The sequence below is a fragment of the Dreissena polymorpha genome, chromosome 6 (assembly GCF_020536995.1).
Source record: "Dreissena polymorpha isolate Duluth1 chromosome 6, UMN_Dpol_1.0, whole genome shotgun sequence".
Classification (NCBI taxonomy): Eukaryota; Metazoa; Mollusca; class Bivalvia; order Myida; family Dreissenidae; genus Dreissena; species Dreissena polymorpha.
In genome coordinates this window covers 52,866,070-52,882,983 of record NC_068360.1, presented here as the reverse complement: position 1 = coordinate 52,882,983, position 16,914 = coordinate 52,866,070, and the positions used below count along the sequence as shown (strand labels likewise).

Genomic DNA, 16,914 nt, shown 5'->3' with positions numbered 1-16,914 from the left:
AACAGATGAAAAATAAAATGACGATCAATTAGATTGTTATACGGACCGTTAAAATCATTATTGCACACAATGGCAAATGATAAACAATCTGTCAATAGAAGAACACGCTTTGCACGATCTCGTAACACATTAGAAGAACATGCTTTGCACGTTCTAGCAATGTATTAGAAGAGCACGTTTTGCACGTGGTCGTTCGCGCCTGAAAACACCCAGCATGGTAGAAATAAACCATTGTTCGATAAAAACAAGCATGGCTTACCTTTTACAAATGAAACAAAATCCATTAAATCCACACAAATTAATCCGAATGAGAAATAAAAAGATAAAAAACCCAATTTATCTATTCAAAACCCCAATCAACCAAGTGAAAAACAATATTTTAATTCAGAGCCGTAAAAGACACGTATACACCTGGTTGATCCGGAAAGAATATTGAGGGTTGGTTACCGATTTTTGGCTAGGTTGCATTGCACTATGTTTAACCTGGCCTGTATTACGGTATTGAGGTGGCGGATTCCCAGTTAAAATTCCGGATGAGTTATTTCCCCTTGGAAAGTATAAGCATACGATAACAGGTCAGTATTTATGACATTAAAATCAATAGGGGTCATCTGCCGGTCATGATCAATGTTCCTGTGAAGTTTCATGATCCTAGGCATAAGCATTCTTGAGTTATCATCCGGAAACCATTTTACTGTTTTGAGTCACTGTGACCTTGACCTTTGACCTAGTGACCTGAACATCAATAGGGGTCATCTGCCAGTCATGATCAATGTACCTATGAAGTTTCATGATCCTAGGTGTAATATTCTTGAGTCATCATCAGGAAACCATTTAACTATTTCGAGTCACTGTGACCTTGACCTTTGACCTAGTGACCTGAAAATCGGGGGTCATCTGCCAGTCATGATCAATGTACCTATGAAGTTTCATGATCCTAGGCCTAAGCATTCTTGAGTTATCATCTGGAAACCATTTTAGTATTTTAAGTCACTGTGACCTTGACCTTTGACCTAGTGACCTGAAAATCAATAGGGGTCATCTGCCAGTCATGATCAATGTACCTATGAAGTTTCATGATCCTAGGCCAAAGCTTTTACTATTTGAAGTCACTGTGACCTTGACCTTTGACCAAGTGACCTGAAAATCAATAGGGGTCATCTGCCAGTCATGATCAATGTACCTGTGAAGTTTCATGATCCTAGGCATAAGCGTTCTTGAGTTATCATCCGGAAACCATCTGGTGGACGGACCGACCGACCGATGGACGGACGGACCGACCGACATGTGCAAAACAATATACCCCCTTTTCTTCGAAGGGGGGCATGAATATAACTTTCAAAGGGACTACAAACAGGTCAACATACGTATCTAAGTTGTAAAGGGTTAACAAACAGATATTTAGCCCTGTTTTCCCATGAGTCTCAAATTTATACTAATCCATGGCTTCGAACAAATCAGACATTGTAACACAGAGATGATGACTTAAGAATAGAAACATCAAATCTGGTACTGGCAAAAAACGTCACATTTAGATTTGTAGGTATGCGTCTACCTTCTCTATCCATCTGAACTTGTTCTCTTCCACTGTTTGTTCTTCTCTGTAGAACCATTCCAATGGTCCAGCTCTCTTCATCAGATCAATGTATTCAAACACTGCAGCAATCACCTTGCAAGGAAACAAAACAGCATTTGAAGTGTTACTAATTATGGCTTAGCATTAATAATATAGTCGTCATCACTATGAAATCCTCATTGGAAAAATGCTCACCAATATTTATACAATGCATACTAGCCCAGCTCTAGGAAAACAGGGCTTAATGCGTGTTCCTTAAGTAGTATCCCAGATTAGCCTTGGCAGATTTGCAGTCCACACAGGCTTATCAAAGACCACACTTTCTCCCTAAACTGCACTTTGTTTAGAAGAGACTTCCTTAGAATGAATTTTTTTAATGAAAGCAGAAAGTATCTGAAAAGTTTTTTTTATTATCATTTATAACAGTGTCGTTTTGGTACTAACATTCAGGTATCTTAAATATTGATTTGGACTCAGGGGTACAGGTAAAATGCATAAATTGTTTAAATTGCCTTTATTGTTTTTACTATACCGACTTGAACTTTAAGGAAACATGAACACAATTAATCAATACAGAAAGTAGATGCATTTATCACGCCAGTTAGTTAAGGCATTAATAAAGACTAAATTTTAAGTATGGATGTTTTATAATTTCAATCTTGCAAAAACAAAAAGAGGAAAGAATTAACATTAGAGCCCATATTGTCCATTTAAGTTTTCTTCCTTTCTCTGATTGAATAATTTCTGAGCATTTATTTCTATTTTATGACTACAGTTTAGTTAAAAAGTATTTGTAGCTGCCTTCCTTGGTTCCTATGGTGTGCTGTTTTAACTGTTTACTTGAACCATTGCCTTTCCAGCAATAATATGTTAAAATGTAAGTACAAATAACACTAAAATAAACTCTAAATACAAATTATAACAAATGAAGTAATGAATGATGGATGGTAAGGTAAGGTATGAAACAAAAATTATGATGGTGATGGTAATAAATCATGAATTAAATGAATGATAAATGGTTCCTATGATTACCTCATGCACATGTTGTATCCCAGTGTCAGACAGGGTGACACATATATCCAGCCCCGACCATGTGGTGTTCAGGTCAAACCCCTCTCCAGAGTTCCCTCCTAGCACTCCATATGCCCAGTTTCTATTGAATAACACAGAGACAAATAATTATAAGTTTGATTTTCCCAAACAAATCTGCAATTTAATAAATATTCATGTTTTTACCTAAAATCTTATCAACAGTAGTGGGCGATGCATGAGCACAGCTCTGGATAATGCGTGATAATGCATGTGCATAAAGTGTTGTCCCAGCTTGGTCTGTGCAGTCGACACAGGCTAATCAGGGACGACACTTACAGACTTAACAGGGGCAACAATTTCCGGGTTTTACTCAAGAAAAGACTAAATTTTATTGTCAAATACCATTAAAGCGGAAAGTGTTGTCATGATTAGCCTGTGCAGACTACACAGGATAATCTGGGTGACACTTTACGCACATGCAGTAAACAAAACCTCAATTTCCCGGAGAAACTGCTGTCAGAACTGGACAAATCTGTACAATCTTATTAACCTAGTTACAAAAGAAATTACAACCACTATATTCCTCCTGCATCACGATTATCAGAGGCATGAAAAAAAAAAGTTGGCATAGCTACTGACCTTTGCAGGCAGTTCTAGTTATTGTTGGCATGGTTACTAACCTTAACAGGCTATTTTAGTTATTGTTGGCATGTTACTGACATTTACAGGCAGTCATTGTTGGCATAGTTTCTGCCCTTTGCCAGCAGTTCTAGTTATTGTTAGCATAGTTTCTGACCTTTACAGGCAGTGCTAGTTATTGTTGTCATGGTTACTGACCTTTACAGTCAGTTCTAGTTACTGTTTGCATAGTTTCTGAACTTTACAGGCAGTTCTAGTTATTGTTGTAATGGTTTTTGACCTTTACAGGCAATTCAAGTTTTGTTGGCATAGTTTCTGACCTTTACAGGCTTTTCTTGTAATAGTTGGCATAGTTTATGACCTTTACAGGCATTTCTTGTTACTGTTGGCATAGTTTCTGACCTTTACAGGCATTTCTTGTTATTGTTGGCATAGTTTCTGATCTTTACAGGCAGCTCTAGTTATTGTTTTCATGATTACAGACCTCTTTTTTAGATACGAGTAGATGCTGCCCTCTCCTTCGTGGTTCATCAGAGTGGCAATGTACTCCAGCGGCTTGACCCTGAACACAAAAACACAAATAGGCCTTGCTCTGAGCTAACTAGGCTTTATGCCGTTGCATATATTGTCATCCCAGATTAGCCCCTGCAATCCCCACAGGCTAATCAGGGATGAGACTTTATGCTTTAACTTTATTTTGATTAGAAAACTTTCTTAAAACCAAAATTCCATAAAAGCGGACAGTGATGTCCCTGATTAGCTTGTGTAGACTGCACAGGCTTATTTGGGAGGACACTTTAAGCACATGCAGTAAACACAGTTTTCCAGAAATTATTATGGTTAATAGACTATAAAATACCAAAAATGTGTAAGTCCCTTTAGAAAGTATCTATTAGAAAACAAACACTCTTTCCTTAACATTCCCATTCATGCAACATAAATATTCAACATGTACATTATTAACGTTGATTGCTCTCCATTGCATAATGATATAGATATTTTAGTTCAGAAAGCAAGCCATACACATCTTCTGTTTATAACATAAAGCATAATGGAGACACCAAAGAATTGTCTTGTGGGACAGGCCTTATGGTACTTAGTAAGCATAACTGTACAGATGTTGTGTGGGTTGCAGAGACCAGGTGATAGTAGCTTACCTGTACAGATGTTGTGTGAGTGGTAGAGGCCAGGTGATAGTAGCTTACCTGTACAGATGTTGTATGGGTGGAAGAGGCCAGGTGATAGTAGCTTACCTAAACAGATGTTGTGTGGGTGGTAGAGGCCATGTGATATTAGCTTACATGTACAGATGTTGAGTGGGTGGTAGAGGTCAGCTGATATTAGCTTACCTGTACAGATGTTGTGTGGGTGAAAGAGGCCAGGTGATAGTAGCTTACCCGTACAGATGTTGTGTGGGTGGCAGAGGCCAGGTGATAGTAGCTTACTTGTACAGATGTTGTGTGGGTGGTAGAGGCCAGGTAAAAGTAGCTTACCTGTACAGAATAAGATGTTGTGTGGGTGGTAGTGGCCAGGTGATAGTAAGCTTACCTGTACAGATGTGTGAGTGGTAGAGGCCAGGTGATAGTAGCTTATCTGTACATATGCTGTGTGGGTGGCAGAGACCAGGTGATAGTAGCTTACCTGAACAGATTTTGTCTGGGTTGCAGAGACCAGGTGATAGTAGCTTACCTGTACAGATGTTGTGTGAGTGGTAGAGGCCAGGTAATAGAAGCTTACCTGTACAGATATTGTATGGGTGGTAGAGGCAAGGTGATAGTAGCTTACCTGTACAGATGTTGTGTGAGTGGTAGAGGCCAGGTGATAGTAGCTTACCTGTACAGATGTTGTGTGGGTGGTAGAGGCCTGGTGATAGAAGCTTACCTGTACAGATGTTGTGTGGGTGGTAGAGACCAGGTAAAAGTAGCTTACCTGTACAGATGTTGTGTGGGTGGTAGAAGCCAGGTGATAGTAGCTTACCTGTACAGATGTTGTGTGGGTGGCAGAGGCCAGGTAAAAGTAGCTTACCTGTACAGATGTTGTGTGGGTGGTAGAGGCCAGGTGATAGTAGCTTACCTGTACAGATGTTGTGTTGATGGCAGAGGCCAGGTAAAAGTAGCTTACCTGTACAGATGTTGTGTGGGTGGCAGAGGTCAGGTGATAGTAGCTTACCGGTACAGATGTTGTGTGGATGGCAGAGACCAGGTGATAGTAGCTTAGCTGTACAGATGTTGTGTGGGTGGCAGAGGCCAGGTAAAAGTAGCTTACCTGTACAGATGTTGTGTGGGTGGTAGTGGCCAGGTGATAGTTGCTTACCTGTACAGATGTTGTGTGGGTGGTAGAGGCAAGGTTATAGTAGCTTACATGTACAGATGTTGTGTGGGTGGTAGTGGCCAGGTGATAGTAGCTTACCTGTACAGAAGTTGTGTGGGTGGTAGAGGCCAGGTGATAGTAGTTTACCTGTACAGATGTTGTGTGGGTGGTAGAGGCCAGGTGATATTTAGCTTACCTGTACAGATGTTGTGTGGGTGGTAGAGGCCAGGTGATAGTAGCTTACCTGTACAGATGTTGTGTGAGTGGTAGAGGCCAGGTGATAGTAATCTTACCTGTACAGATTTTGTGTGGTGGTAGAGGCCAGGTGATAGTAAGCTTACCTGTACAGATGTTGTGTGGGTGGTAGAGGCCATGTGATAGTAGCTTACCTGTACAGATGTTGTGTGGGTGGTAGAGGCCATGTGATAGTAGCATACCTGTACAGATGTTGTGTGGGTGGTAGAGACCATGTGATAGTACCTTACCTGTACAGAATGTTGTGTGGGTGGTAGAGGCCATGTGATATTAACTTACATGTACAGATGTTGAGTGGGTGGTAGAGGTCAGCTGATATTAGCTTACCTGTACAGATGTTGTGTGGGTGGTAGAGGTCAGGTGATAGAAGCTTACCTGTACAGATGTTGTGATGGTGGTAGAGGCCAGGTGATAGTAGCTTACCTGTACAGATGTTGTGTGGGTGGTAGAGGCCAGCTGATAGTAGATTACCTGTACAGATGTTGTGTAGGTGGTATAGGCCAGGTGATAGTAGCTTACCTGTACATATGTTGTGTGGGTGGTAGAGGCCAGGTGATAGTAGCTTACCTGTACAGATGTTGTGTGGGTGGTAGAGGCCAGATGATAGTCAGCTTACCTGAACAGATGTGTGAGTGGAAGAGGCCATGTGATAGTACCTTACCTGTACAGATGCTGTGTGGGTGGTAGAGGCCAAGTGATAGTAGCTTACCTGTACAGATGTTGTGTGGGCGGTAGAGGCCAGGTGATACTTAGCTTACCTGTACAGATGTTGTGTGGGTGGTTAAGGCCAGGTGATAGTAGTTTACCTGTTCAGATTTTGTTGGTGGTAGAGGCCAGGTGATAGTAAGCTTCACTGTACAGATGTTGTGTGGGTGGTAGAGACCAGGTGATATTAGCTTACCTGTACAAATGTTGTGGGTGGTAGAGGCCAGGTGATAGTAAGCTTAACTGTACAGATGTTGTGTGGGTATTAGAGGCCAGGTGATGGTAGCTTACCTGTACAGATGTGTGAGTGAAAGAGGCCAGGTGATAGTAGCTTACCTGTACAGATGTTGTGTGAGTGGTAGAGGCCAGGTGATAGTAGCTTACCTGTACAGATGTTGTGTGGGTGGTAGAGGCCAGGTGATGTACACTTTGTGTGTGGATGTCACAGGAATCACTAGAAATTAAGATGACAATAGTTCCATTTTGAATAAGATTATATTTTCTCTTTATTGAATTAGTGATATATTTGTTTTCTTAAAATCTGTGAAAGCACATATAGGTAAAGCTTTGTTTTTGCAATTGGGAAGATCCAGACCAATTGGGAAAATTGTGTGCAAATCCCTGAAATTGGGAAAATTTGGTGTTGTGAAGTCCTTATATTAGAAAATTGGTTATTTGATTGTTTTCTCCCAAATACTTTAAAATTGATAACAAAATGTTGTCAAGTTGTCAATATTATATTAACTTAGGTTCAAGCCATGGAGCTGTATAGGGAAACTAACTAAATATTGCATTTTATTCGCACAAAAAATATATATATTTATTTTTTTAGGAACCTTCACTTGGGAATTTTTTTACAGCAATTGGGAAATTTGTAGTTCTTTTCCTAATTGGGAAAGTGCTGTTTTCGGGTATTTTATAAAGAAGGAAAAAAATCTCTGAGGTAAAACATAAATATTTAAGAGCAATTTTTCTATTGAAGTCATGAATTCACAAATTTTTCCTAATTGGGAAAGTGCTGTTTTCTGGTATTTTATAAAGAAGGAAAAAAATCGCTGAGGTAAAACATGAATATTTAAAAGCAATATTCCTATTGAAAAATCATGAATTCACAAATTTCCTTTATTTGAATGGTTTGGTCTTGCACCGCATCTGGAAATCCACTAAGTAGTTTATTTAATTTCAACTCACATATTGACCAACAACATTAACTGTATTGCTTGTATTAATGTGATTTTATATCCAGTTGTTAAAATATATATAAACAAGTGTGCTTTGAAGCCTCAGAGCAACTATTTTAGGGTCAAATTGTTAAGTCCAAGGCCTATTACTTCATCAAAAATACATGGACAGGAAAGAAACTCCCACTTCATCTGTATGTCATGTAAGTAGACTCACACACACACAAATCAACTGCATATCTGAAAGCGTTTTGAAAAAACTACCAAAAACATTTAGCAAAGAGAAAATTCTCTTTAAGTCCAAGGCCCATAACTTAGCCAAACATCGAAGGGCTGGAAGGAAAGAATAACCATAATGATGTTAGGTATACAACACAGGATTGAGCCTGAAAGTACCCCAAGACTCAATTCGTGTGCTTCAAGTATCTCCCCAAGACTCACTTCATGTGCTTCAAGTATCTCCCCAGGACTCAATTCATGTGCTTCAAGTATCTCCACAGGACTCAATCCATGTGCTTCATGCATCTCCCCAGGACTCAATTCATGTGCTTCAAGTATCTCCCTAGGACTCAATTCATGTGCTTCAAGTATCTCCCCAGGACTCAATTCATGTGCTTCAAGTATCTCCCCAGGACTCAATTCATGTGCTTCAAGTATCTCCCCAGGACTCAATTCATGTGCTTCAAGTATCTTCCCAGGACTCAATTCATGTGCTTCAAGAATCTCCCCAGGACTCAATTCATGTGCTTCAAGTATCTCCCCAGGACTCTATTCATGTGCTTCAAGTATCTCCCCAGGACTCAATTCATGTGCTTCAAGAATCTCCCCAGGACTCAATTCATGTGCTTCAAGAATCTCCCCAGGACTCAATTCATGTGCTTCAAGAATCTCCCCAGGACTCAATTCATGTGCTTCAAGAATCTCCCCAGGACTCAATTCATGTGCTTCAAGTATCTCCCCAGGACTCAATTCATGTGCTTCAAGTATCTCCCCACGACTCAATTCATGTGCTTCATGTATCTCCCCAGGACTCAATTCATGTGCTTCAAGTATCTCCCCAGGACTCAATTCATGTGCTTCAAGTATCTCCCCAGGACTCAATTCATGTGCTTCATGTATCATGATCCCAGGACTCAATTCATGTGCTTCAAGAATCTCCCCAGGACTAAATTCATGTGCTTCAAGTATCTCCCCAGGACTCAATTCATGTGCTTCAAGTATCTCCCCAGGACTCAATTCATGTGCTTCATGTATCATGATCCCAGGACTCAATTCATGTGCTTCAAGAATCTCCCCAGGACTCAATTCATGTGCTTCAAGTATCTCCCCAGGACTCAATTCATGTGCTTCAAGTATCTCCCCAGGACTCAATTCATGTGCTTCAAGTATCTCCCCAGGACTCAATTCATGTGCTTCATGTATCTCCCCAGGACTCAATTCATGTGCTTCAAGAATCTCCCAAGGACTCAATTCATGTGCTTCAAGTATCTCCCCAGGACTCAATTCATGTGCTTCAAGTATCTCCCCAGGACTCAATTCATGTGCTTCATGTATCTCCCCAGGACTCAATTCATGTGCTTCATGTATCTCCCCAGGACTCAATTCATGTGCTTCAAGTATCTCCCCAGGACTCAATTCATGTGCTTCAAGAATCTCCCCAGGACTCAATTCATGTTCTTAAAGTATCTCCCCAGGACTCAATTCATGTGCTTTAAGAATCTCCCTAGGACTCAATTCATGTGCTTCAAGTATCTCCCCAGGACTCAATTCATGTGCTTCAAGTATCTCCCCAGGACTCAATTCATGTGCTTCAAGTATCATCCCAGGACTCAAATCATGTGCTTCAAGTATCTCCCCAGGACTCAATTCATGTGCTTCAAGTATCTCCACAGGACTCAATCCATGTGCTTCATGTATCATGATCCCAGGACTCAATTCATGTGCTTCAAGTATCTCCCCAGGACTCAATTCATGTGCTTCATGTATCTCCCCAGGACTCAATTCATGTGCTTCATGTATCTCCCCAGGACTCAATTCATGTGCTTCAAGAATCTCCCCAGGACTCAATTCATGTGCTTCATGTATCTCCCCAGGACTCAATTCATGTGCTTCAAGTATCTCCCCAGGACTCAATTCATGTGCTTCAAGTATCTCCCCAGGACTCAATTCATGTGCTTCAAGTATCTCCCCAGGACTCAATTCATGTGCTTCAAGTATCTCCCCAGGACTCAAATCATGTGCTTCAAGAATCTCCCCAGGACTCAATTCATGTTCTTAAAGTATCTCCCCAGGACTCAAATCATGTGCTTCAAGTATCTCCCCAGGACTCAATTCATGTGCTTCAGTATCTCCCAGGACTCAATTCATGTGCTTCAAGTATCTCCCCAGGACTCAATTCATGTGCTTCAATTATCTCCCTCAATTACCCCAGGACTCAATTCATGTGCTTCAAGTATCTCCCCAGGACTCAATTCATGTGCTTCAAGTATCTCCCCAGGACTCAATTCATGTGCTTCATGTATCATTCCCCAGGACTCAATTCATGTGCTTTCAAGTATCTCCCAGGACTCAATTCATGTGCTTCAAGTATCTCCCCAGGACTCAATTCATGTGCTTCAAGTATCTCCCCAGGACTCAATTCATGTGCTTCAAGTATCATCCCAGGACTCAATTCATGTGCTTCAAGTATCTCCCCAGGACTCAATTCATGTGCTTCAAGTATCATGATCCCAGGACTCAATTCATGTGCTTCAAGTATCTCCCCAGGACTCAATTCATGTGCTTCAAGGTATCTCCCCAGGACTCAATTCATGTGCTTCAAGTATCATCCCCAGGACTCAATTCATGTGCTTCAAGTATCATCCCCAGGACTCAATTCATGTGCTTCAAGTATCTCCCCAGGACTCATTCAGGTGCTTCAAGTATCATCCCCAGGACTCAATTCATTGTGCTTCAAGTATCTCCTCCCAGGTACTCAAATTCAGGGTTGCTTCAATGTATAATGATCCCAAGGGACTCAATTCATGTGCTTCAAGTAAATATCCCCAAGGACTCATAGTCATGTGCTTCAAGTTCAATCCCAGACTCAATTCATGGTGCTTTCAGTATCTCCCCAGGACTCAATTCATGTGCTTCATGTATCTCTTCCCAGGAACTCAATTCATGTGCTTCAAGAAATATCCACCAGGACTCAATTCATTGCTTCAAGTATCATTCCCAGGACTTCATTCATGTGCTTCAAGTATCTCCCCAGACTCAATTCATGTGCTTCATGTTCATGATCCCATGGACTCAATTCATGTGCTTCAAGTAATCAGGAGCCCAGGACTCAATTCATGTTGCTTCAAGTAATCATCCCACGACTCATATTCATGTGCTTCAAGTATCTCCCAGGGACTCAATTCAGGTGCTTTCAATGTATCAATGATTCCCAGGACTCAATTCATGTGCTTCAAGTATCATCATCCCATGGGACTCAATTCATGTGCTTCAATGTTATCATGATCCCACGGACGCCATTCATGTGCTTCAATTGTAATCTCCCCAGGACTAAATTCATGTGCTTCTTCAAGTATCCTACCCAGGACTCAATTCATGTGCCTTCATGTATCATGATCCCAGGAAATCAATTCAATGTGGCTTCAATGTATCAGTATCCCAGGACTCAATTCATGTGCTTCAAGTAATCTCCCCAGGACTAATTCATGTGCTTTCAAGTATTCTCCCCAGGACTCATTCATGTGCTTCAAGTATCTCCCAGGACCTCAATTCAGTGTGGCTTCAGGGATCTCCCCAGGACTCAATTCATGTGATTCAAGAACGCCCAGGACTCAATTCATGTGCTTCAAGTAATCTCCCCAGGACTTCAATTCATGTGCTTCAAGTAATCTTCTCTCCAGGAACTCAATTCAATGTGCTTCAATGTATCTCCCCAGGACTCAATACATGTGCGTCATGTATCGCCCCAGGACTCAATTCATGTGCTTCAAGTATCATGATCCCCGGACTCAATTCAATGTGCTTCAAGAATCTCCCCAGGACTCAATTCATGTGCTTCAAGTATCATCCCCAGGACTCAATTCATGTGCTTCAAGTATCTCCCCAGGACTCAATTCATGGTGCTTCATGTATCTCCCCAGGACTCAATTCATGTGTGCTTCAAGTATCTCCCCAGGACTCAATTCATGTGCTTCAAGTATCTCCCCAGGACTCAATTCATGTGCTTAATGTAATCTCCCAGGAACTCAAATTCATGTGCTTCAAGTAATACTCCCCAGGACCTGCAATTCATGTGCTTCAAGTAATCTCCCTAGGACTCAATTCATGTGGCTCAAGTTACTCCCCAGGACTCAATTCATGGTGCTTCAAGTAATCTCCCAGGACTCAATTCATGTGCTTCAAGTATCATCCCAGGAGCTCAAATTCATTGCTTCAAGTAAGCATCCCCAGGACTCAATTCATGTGCCTTCAAGTATCTCCACAGGACTCAATTCCAGGTGCTTCATGTATCATGATCCCAGGACTCAATTCATGTGCTTCAAGTATCTCCCAAGGAATTCAATTCATGTGCTTCATGTATCATGATCCCCCAGGACTCAATTCATGTGCTTCAAGGGAATCTCCTCCAGGACGCAATTCATGTGCTTAAAATGTAATCTCCCCAGGACTCAATTCATGTGCTTCAAGAATATCTCCCCAGGACTCAATTCATGTGCTTCAAGTATCGTCCCCAGACCTCAATTCATGTGCTTCAAGTATATCCCAGGACTCAAATTCATGTGCTGCAAGTATCTCCCCAGGACTCAATTCAATGGCTTCAAGTAATCTCCCCAGGACTCAATTCATGTGCTTCAAGGTATCCTCCCCAGTACTCAATTCATGTGCTTCAAGTATCTCCCCAGGACTCAATTCATGTGCTTCAGTATCTCCCCAGGACTCAATTCATGTGCTTCATGTATCTATCCAGGACTCAATTCATGTGCGTCATTTATCATAGTATCCCCAGGACTCAATTCATGTGCTTCAAGTATCCTCCCCAGGACTCAATTATGTGCTTCAAGGTATATCCCCAGGACTCAATTCATGTGCTTCAAGAATCTCCCCAGGACTCAATTCATGTGCTTCATGTATCTCCCCAGGACTCAATTCATGTGCTTCAAGAATATCCCCAGGACTCAATTCATGTGCTTCAAGTATCTCCCAATGACTCAATTCATGTGCTTCAAAGTATCTCCCCAGGACCAATTCATGTGCTTCAAAGTATCTCCCCAGGACTCAATTCATGTGCTTCAAGTATCTCCCCAGGACTCAATTCATGTGCTTCAAGTATCTCCCCAGGACTCAATTCATAGTGCTTCAAGTATCTCCCCAGCGACTCAATTCATGTGCTTCATGTATCTCCCCAGGACTCAATTCATGTGCTTCATGTATCATCCCAGGACTCAATTCATGTGCTTCAGTATCTCCCAGGACTCAATTCATGTGCTTCAAGTATCTCCCCCAGGACTCAATTCATGTGCTTCAAGTAATCTCCCAGGACTCATTCATGTGCTTCAAGTATCTCCCCAGGACTCAATTCATGTGCTTCAAGTATCTCCCCAGGAACTCAATTCATGTGCTTCATGTATCTCCCCAGGACTCAATTCATGTGCTTCAAGAATCTCCCAGGACTCAATTCATGTGCTTCATGTATCTCCCCAGGACTCAATTCCATGTGCTTCAATGTATCATCCCAGGAACTCAATTTCATGTGCTTCAAGTATCCTTCCCCCAGGACTCAATTCATGTGCTTCAAGTATCTCCCCAGGACTCAATTCATGTGCTTCAAGTATCTCCCCAGGACTCAATTCATGTGCTTCATGTATCATGATCCCAGGACTCAATTCATGTGCTTCAAGTATCTCCCCAGGACTCAATTCATGTTGCTTCAATGTATCTCCCCACGACTCAATTCATGTGCTTCAAGTATCTCCCCAGGACTCAATCATGTGCTTCAAGTATCATCCCAGGACTCAATTCATGTGCTTCAAGTATCTCCCCAGGACTCAATTCATGTGCTTCAAGTATCATGATCCCAGGACTCAATTCATGTGCTTCAAGTATCTCCCCAGGACTCAATTCATGTGCTTCAAGTATCATCCCAGGACTCAATTCATGTGCTTCAGTATCTCCCCAGGACTCAATTCATGTGCTTCATGTATCTCCCAGGACTCAATTCATGTGCTTCAAGTAATCTCCCCAGGACTCAATTCATGTGCTTCAAGTATCTCCCCAGGACTCAATTCATGTGCTTCAAGTAATATCCCCAGGACTCAATTCATGTGCTTCAAGTATCTCCCCAGGACTCAATTCATGTGCTTCAAGAATCTCCCCAGGACTCAATTCATGTGCTTCAAGTATCTCCCCAGGACTCAATTCATGTGCTTCAAGTATCTCCCCAGGACTCAATTCATGTGCTTCAGTATCTCCCCAGACTCAATTCATGTGCTTCAAGTATCATCCCCAGGACTCAATTCATGTGCTTCAAGTATCTCCCCAAGACTCAATTCATGTGCTTCAAGTTATCTCCCCAGGACTCAATTCATGTGCTTCAAGTATCTCCCCAGGACTCAATTCATGTGCTTCAAGTATCATCCCAGGACTCAATTCATGTGCTTCAAGTATCTCCCCAGGACTCAATTCATGTGCTTCAAGTATATCCCCAGGACTCAATTCATGTGCTTCAAGTATCTCCCCAGGACTCAATTCATGTGCTTCAAGAATCTCCCTAGACTCAAATTCATGTGCTTCAATATCTCCCAGGACTCAATTCATGTGCTTCAAGTATCTCCCCAGGACTCAATTCATGTGCCTTCAAGTATCATCCCCAGGACTCCAATTCATGTGCTTCAAGTATCTCCCCAGGACTCAATTCATGTGCTTCAGTATCATCCCAGGACTCAATCATGTCTTCAAGTATCTCCCCAGGACTCAATTCATGTGCTTTCAAGTATCTCCCCAGGACTCAATTCATGTGCTTCAAGTATCTCCCCCAGGACTCAATTCATGTGCTTCAAGTATCTCCCCAGGACTCAATTCATGTGCTTCATGTATCATGACCCAGGACTCAATTCATGTGCTTCAGTATCTCCCCAGGACTCAATTCATGTGCTTCAAGATATCCCCAGGACTCAATTCATGTGCTTCAAGTATTCTCACCAGGACTCAATTCATGTGCTTCAAGTATCTCCCAGGACTCAATTCATGTGCTTCAAGTATCTCCCAGGACTCAATTCATGTGCTTCAAGAATCTCCCAGGACTCAATTCATGTGCTTCAAGTATCTCCCCAGGACTCAATTCATGTGCTTCAAGTATCTCCCCAGGACTCAATTCATGTGCTTCAAGTATCTCCCCATGGACTCAATTCATGGTGCTTCATGTATCATGATCCCAGGACTCAATTCATGTGCTTCAAGGTATCTCCCCAGGACTCAATTCCTGTGCTTCATATCTCCCCAGGACTCAATTCATGTGCTTCAAGTATCTCCCCAGGACTCCATTCATGTGCTTCCAAGTATCTCCCCAGGACTCAATTCATGTGCTTCAAGAACTCTCACCAGGATCAATTCATGTGCTTCAAGTATCCTCCCAGGACTCAATTTCATGTGCTTCAAGTATCTCCCCAGGACTCAATTCAGTGCTTCAAGTATCTCCCAGGACTCAATTCAGTGCTTCAATATCATGATCCCAGGACTCAATTCATGTCTTCAGTATCTCCCCAAGGACTCCATTCATGTGCTTCAAGTATCTCCCAGGACTCAATTCATGTGCTTCAATATCTCCCCAGGACTCAATTCATGTGCTTCAAGATCTCCCAGGACTCAATTCATGTGCTTCATGTATCATGATCCCAGGACTCAATTCATGTGCTTCAAGAATCTCCCCAGGACTCAATTCATGTGCTTCAAGTATCTCCCCAGGACTCAATCCGTGCTTCAGTATCTCCCCAGGACTCAATTCATGTGCTTCAGTATCTCCCCAGGACTCAATTCATGTGCTTCAAGTATCTCCCCAGGACTCAATTCATGTGCTTCAAGTATCTCCCCAGGACTCAATTCATGTGCTTCAAGTATCTCCCCAGGACTCAATTCATGTGCTTCAAGTATCTCCCCAGGACTCAATTCATGTGCTTCAATTATCTCCCCAGGACTCAATTCATGTGCTTCAAGAATCTCCCCAGGACTCAATTCATGTGCTTCAAGTATCTCCCCAGGACTCAATTCATGTGCTTCAAGTATCTCCCCAGGACTCAATTCATGTGCTTCAAGTATCTCCCCAGGACTCAATTCATGTGCTTCAAGTATCTCCCCAGGACTCAATTCATGTGCTTCAAGTATCTCCCCAGGACTCAATTCATGTGCTTCAAGTATCTCCCCAGGACTCAATTCATGTGCTTCAAGTATCTCCCCAGGACTCAATTCATGTGCTTCAAGTATCTCCCCAGGACTCAATTCATGTGCTTCAAGTATCATCCCAGGACTCAATTCATGTGCTTCAAGGACTCAATTCATGTGCTTCACGTATCTCCCCAGGACTCAATCATGTTGCTTCAAGTATCTCCCAAGGACTCAATCTGCTTCCCCAAGTATCTCCCCAGGACTCAATTCTGTGCTTCAAGTATCTCCCCAGGACTCTAATTCATGTGCTTCAATTATCTCCCCAGGACTCAATTCATGTGCTTCAAGAATCTCCCCAGGGACTCAATTCATTGTGCTTCATGTATCTCCCCAGGACTCAATTCATGTGCTTCATGTATCTCCCCAGGACTCAATTCATGTGCTTCATGTATCATGATCCAAGGGACTCAATTTCATCGTGCTTCAAGTATCTCCCCAGGACTCAATTCATGTGCTTTCATGTATCTTCCCCAGACTCAATTTCCTGTGCTTCAAGTATCTCCCCATGACTCAATTTCATGTGCTTCAAGTATTCAGTCCCAGGACTCAATTCATGGCTTCAAGTATATCCCCAGGACTCAATTCATGTGCTTCAAGTAATCATGATCCAGGACTCACTTTTCATGTGCTTCAAGTATCTCCCCAAGACTCAATTTTCATGTGCTTCAAGTATTCATCCCAGGACTTCAATTCATGTTGCTTTCACGTATCTCCCCAGGACTCAATTCATGTGCTTCATGTATCTCCCCAGGACTCAATCATGTGCTTCAAGATCTCCCC

General features: G+C 42.1%; 1 protein-coding gene across 2 annotated transcripts in view; it reads right to left on the bottom strand.

The window, feature by feature from the left end:
* Positions 1-16,914, bottom strand: part of LOC127833411 (nardilysin-like) — a 119,846-nt gene that overhangs the window by 61,581 nt on the left and 41,351 nt on the right. For both annotated transcript variants that reach the window (XM_052358640.1, XM_052358639.1), the window contains exons 13-16: positions 6,902-6,971; positions 3,732-3,809; positions 2,609-2,729; positions 1,556-1,669 (exon numbers count right to left, since the gene is read on the bottom strand). In XM_052358640.1, coding sequence (XP_052214600.1) covers positions 1,556-1,669; positions 2,609-2,729; positions 3,732-3,809; positions 6,902-6,971 — 383 coding nt within the window. The remainder of the gene's footprint in view (positions 1-1,555; positions 1,670-2,608; positions 2,730-3,731; positions 3,810-6,901; positions 6,972-16,914) is intronic.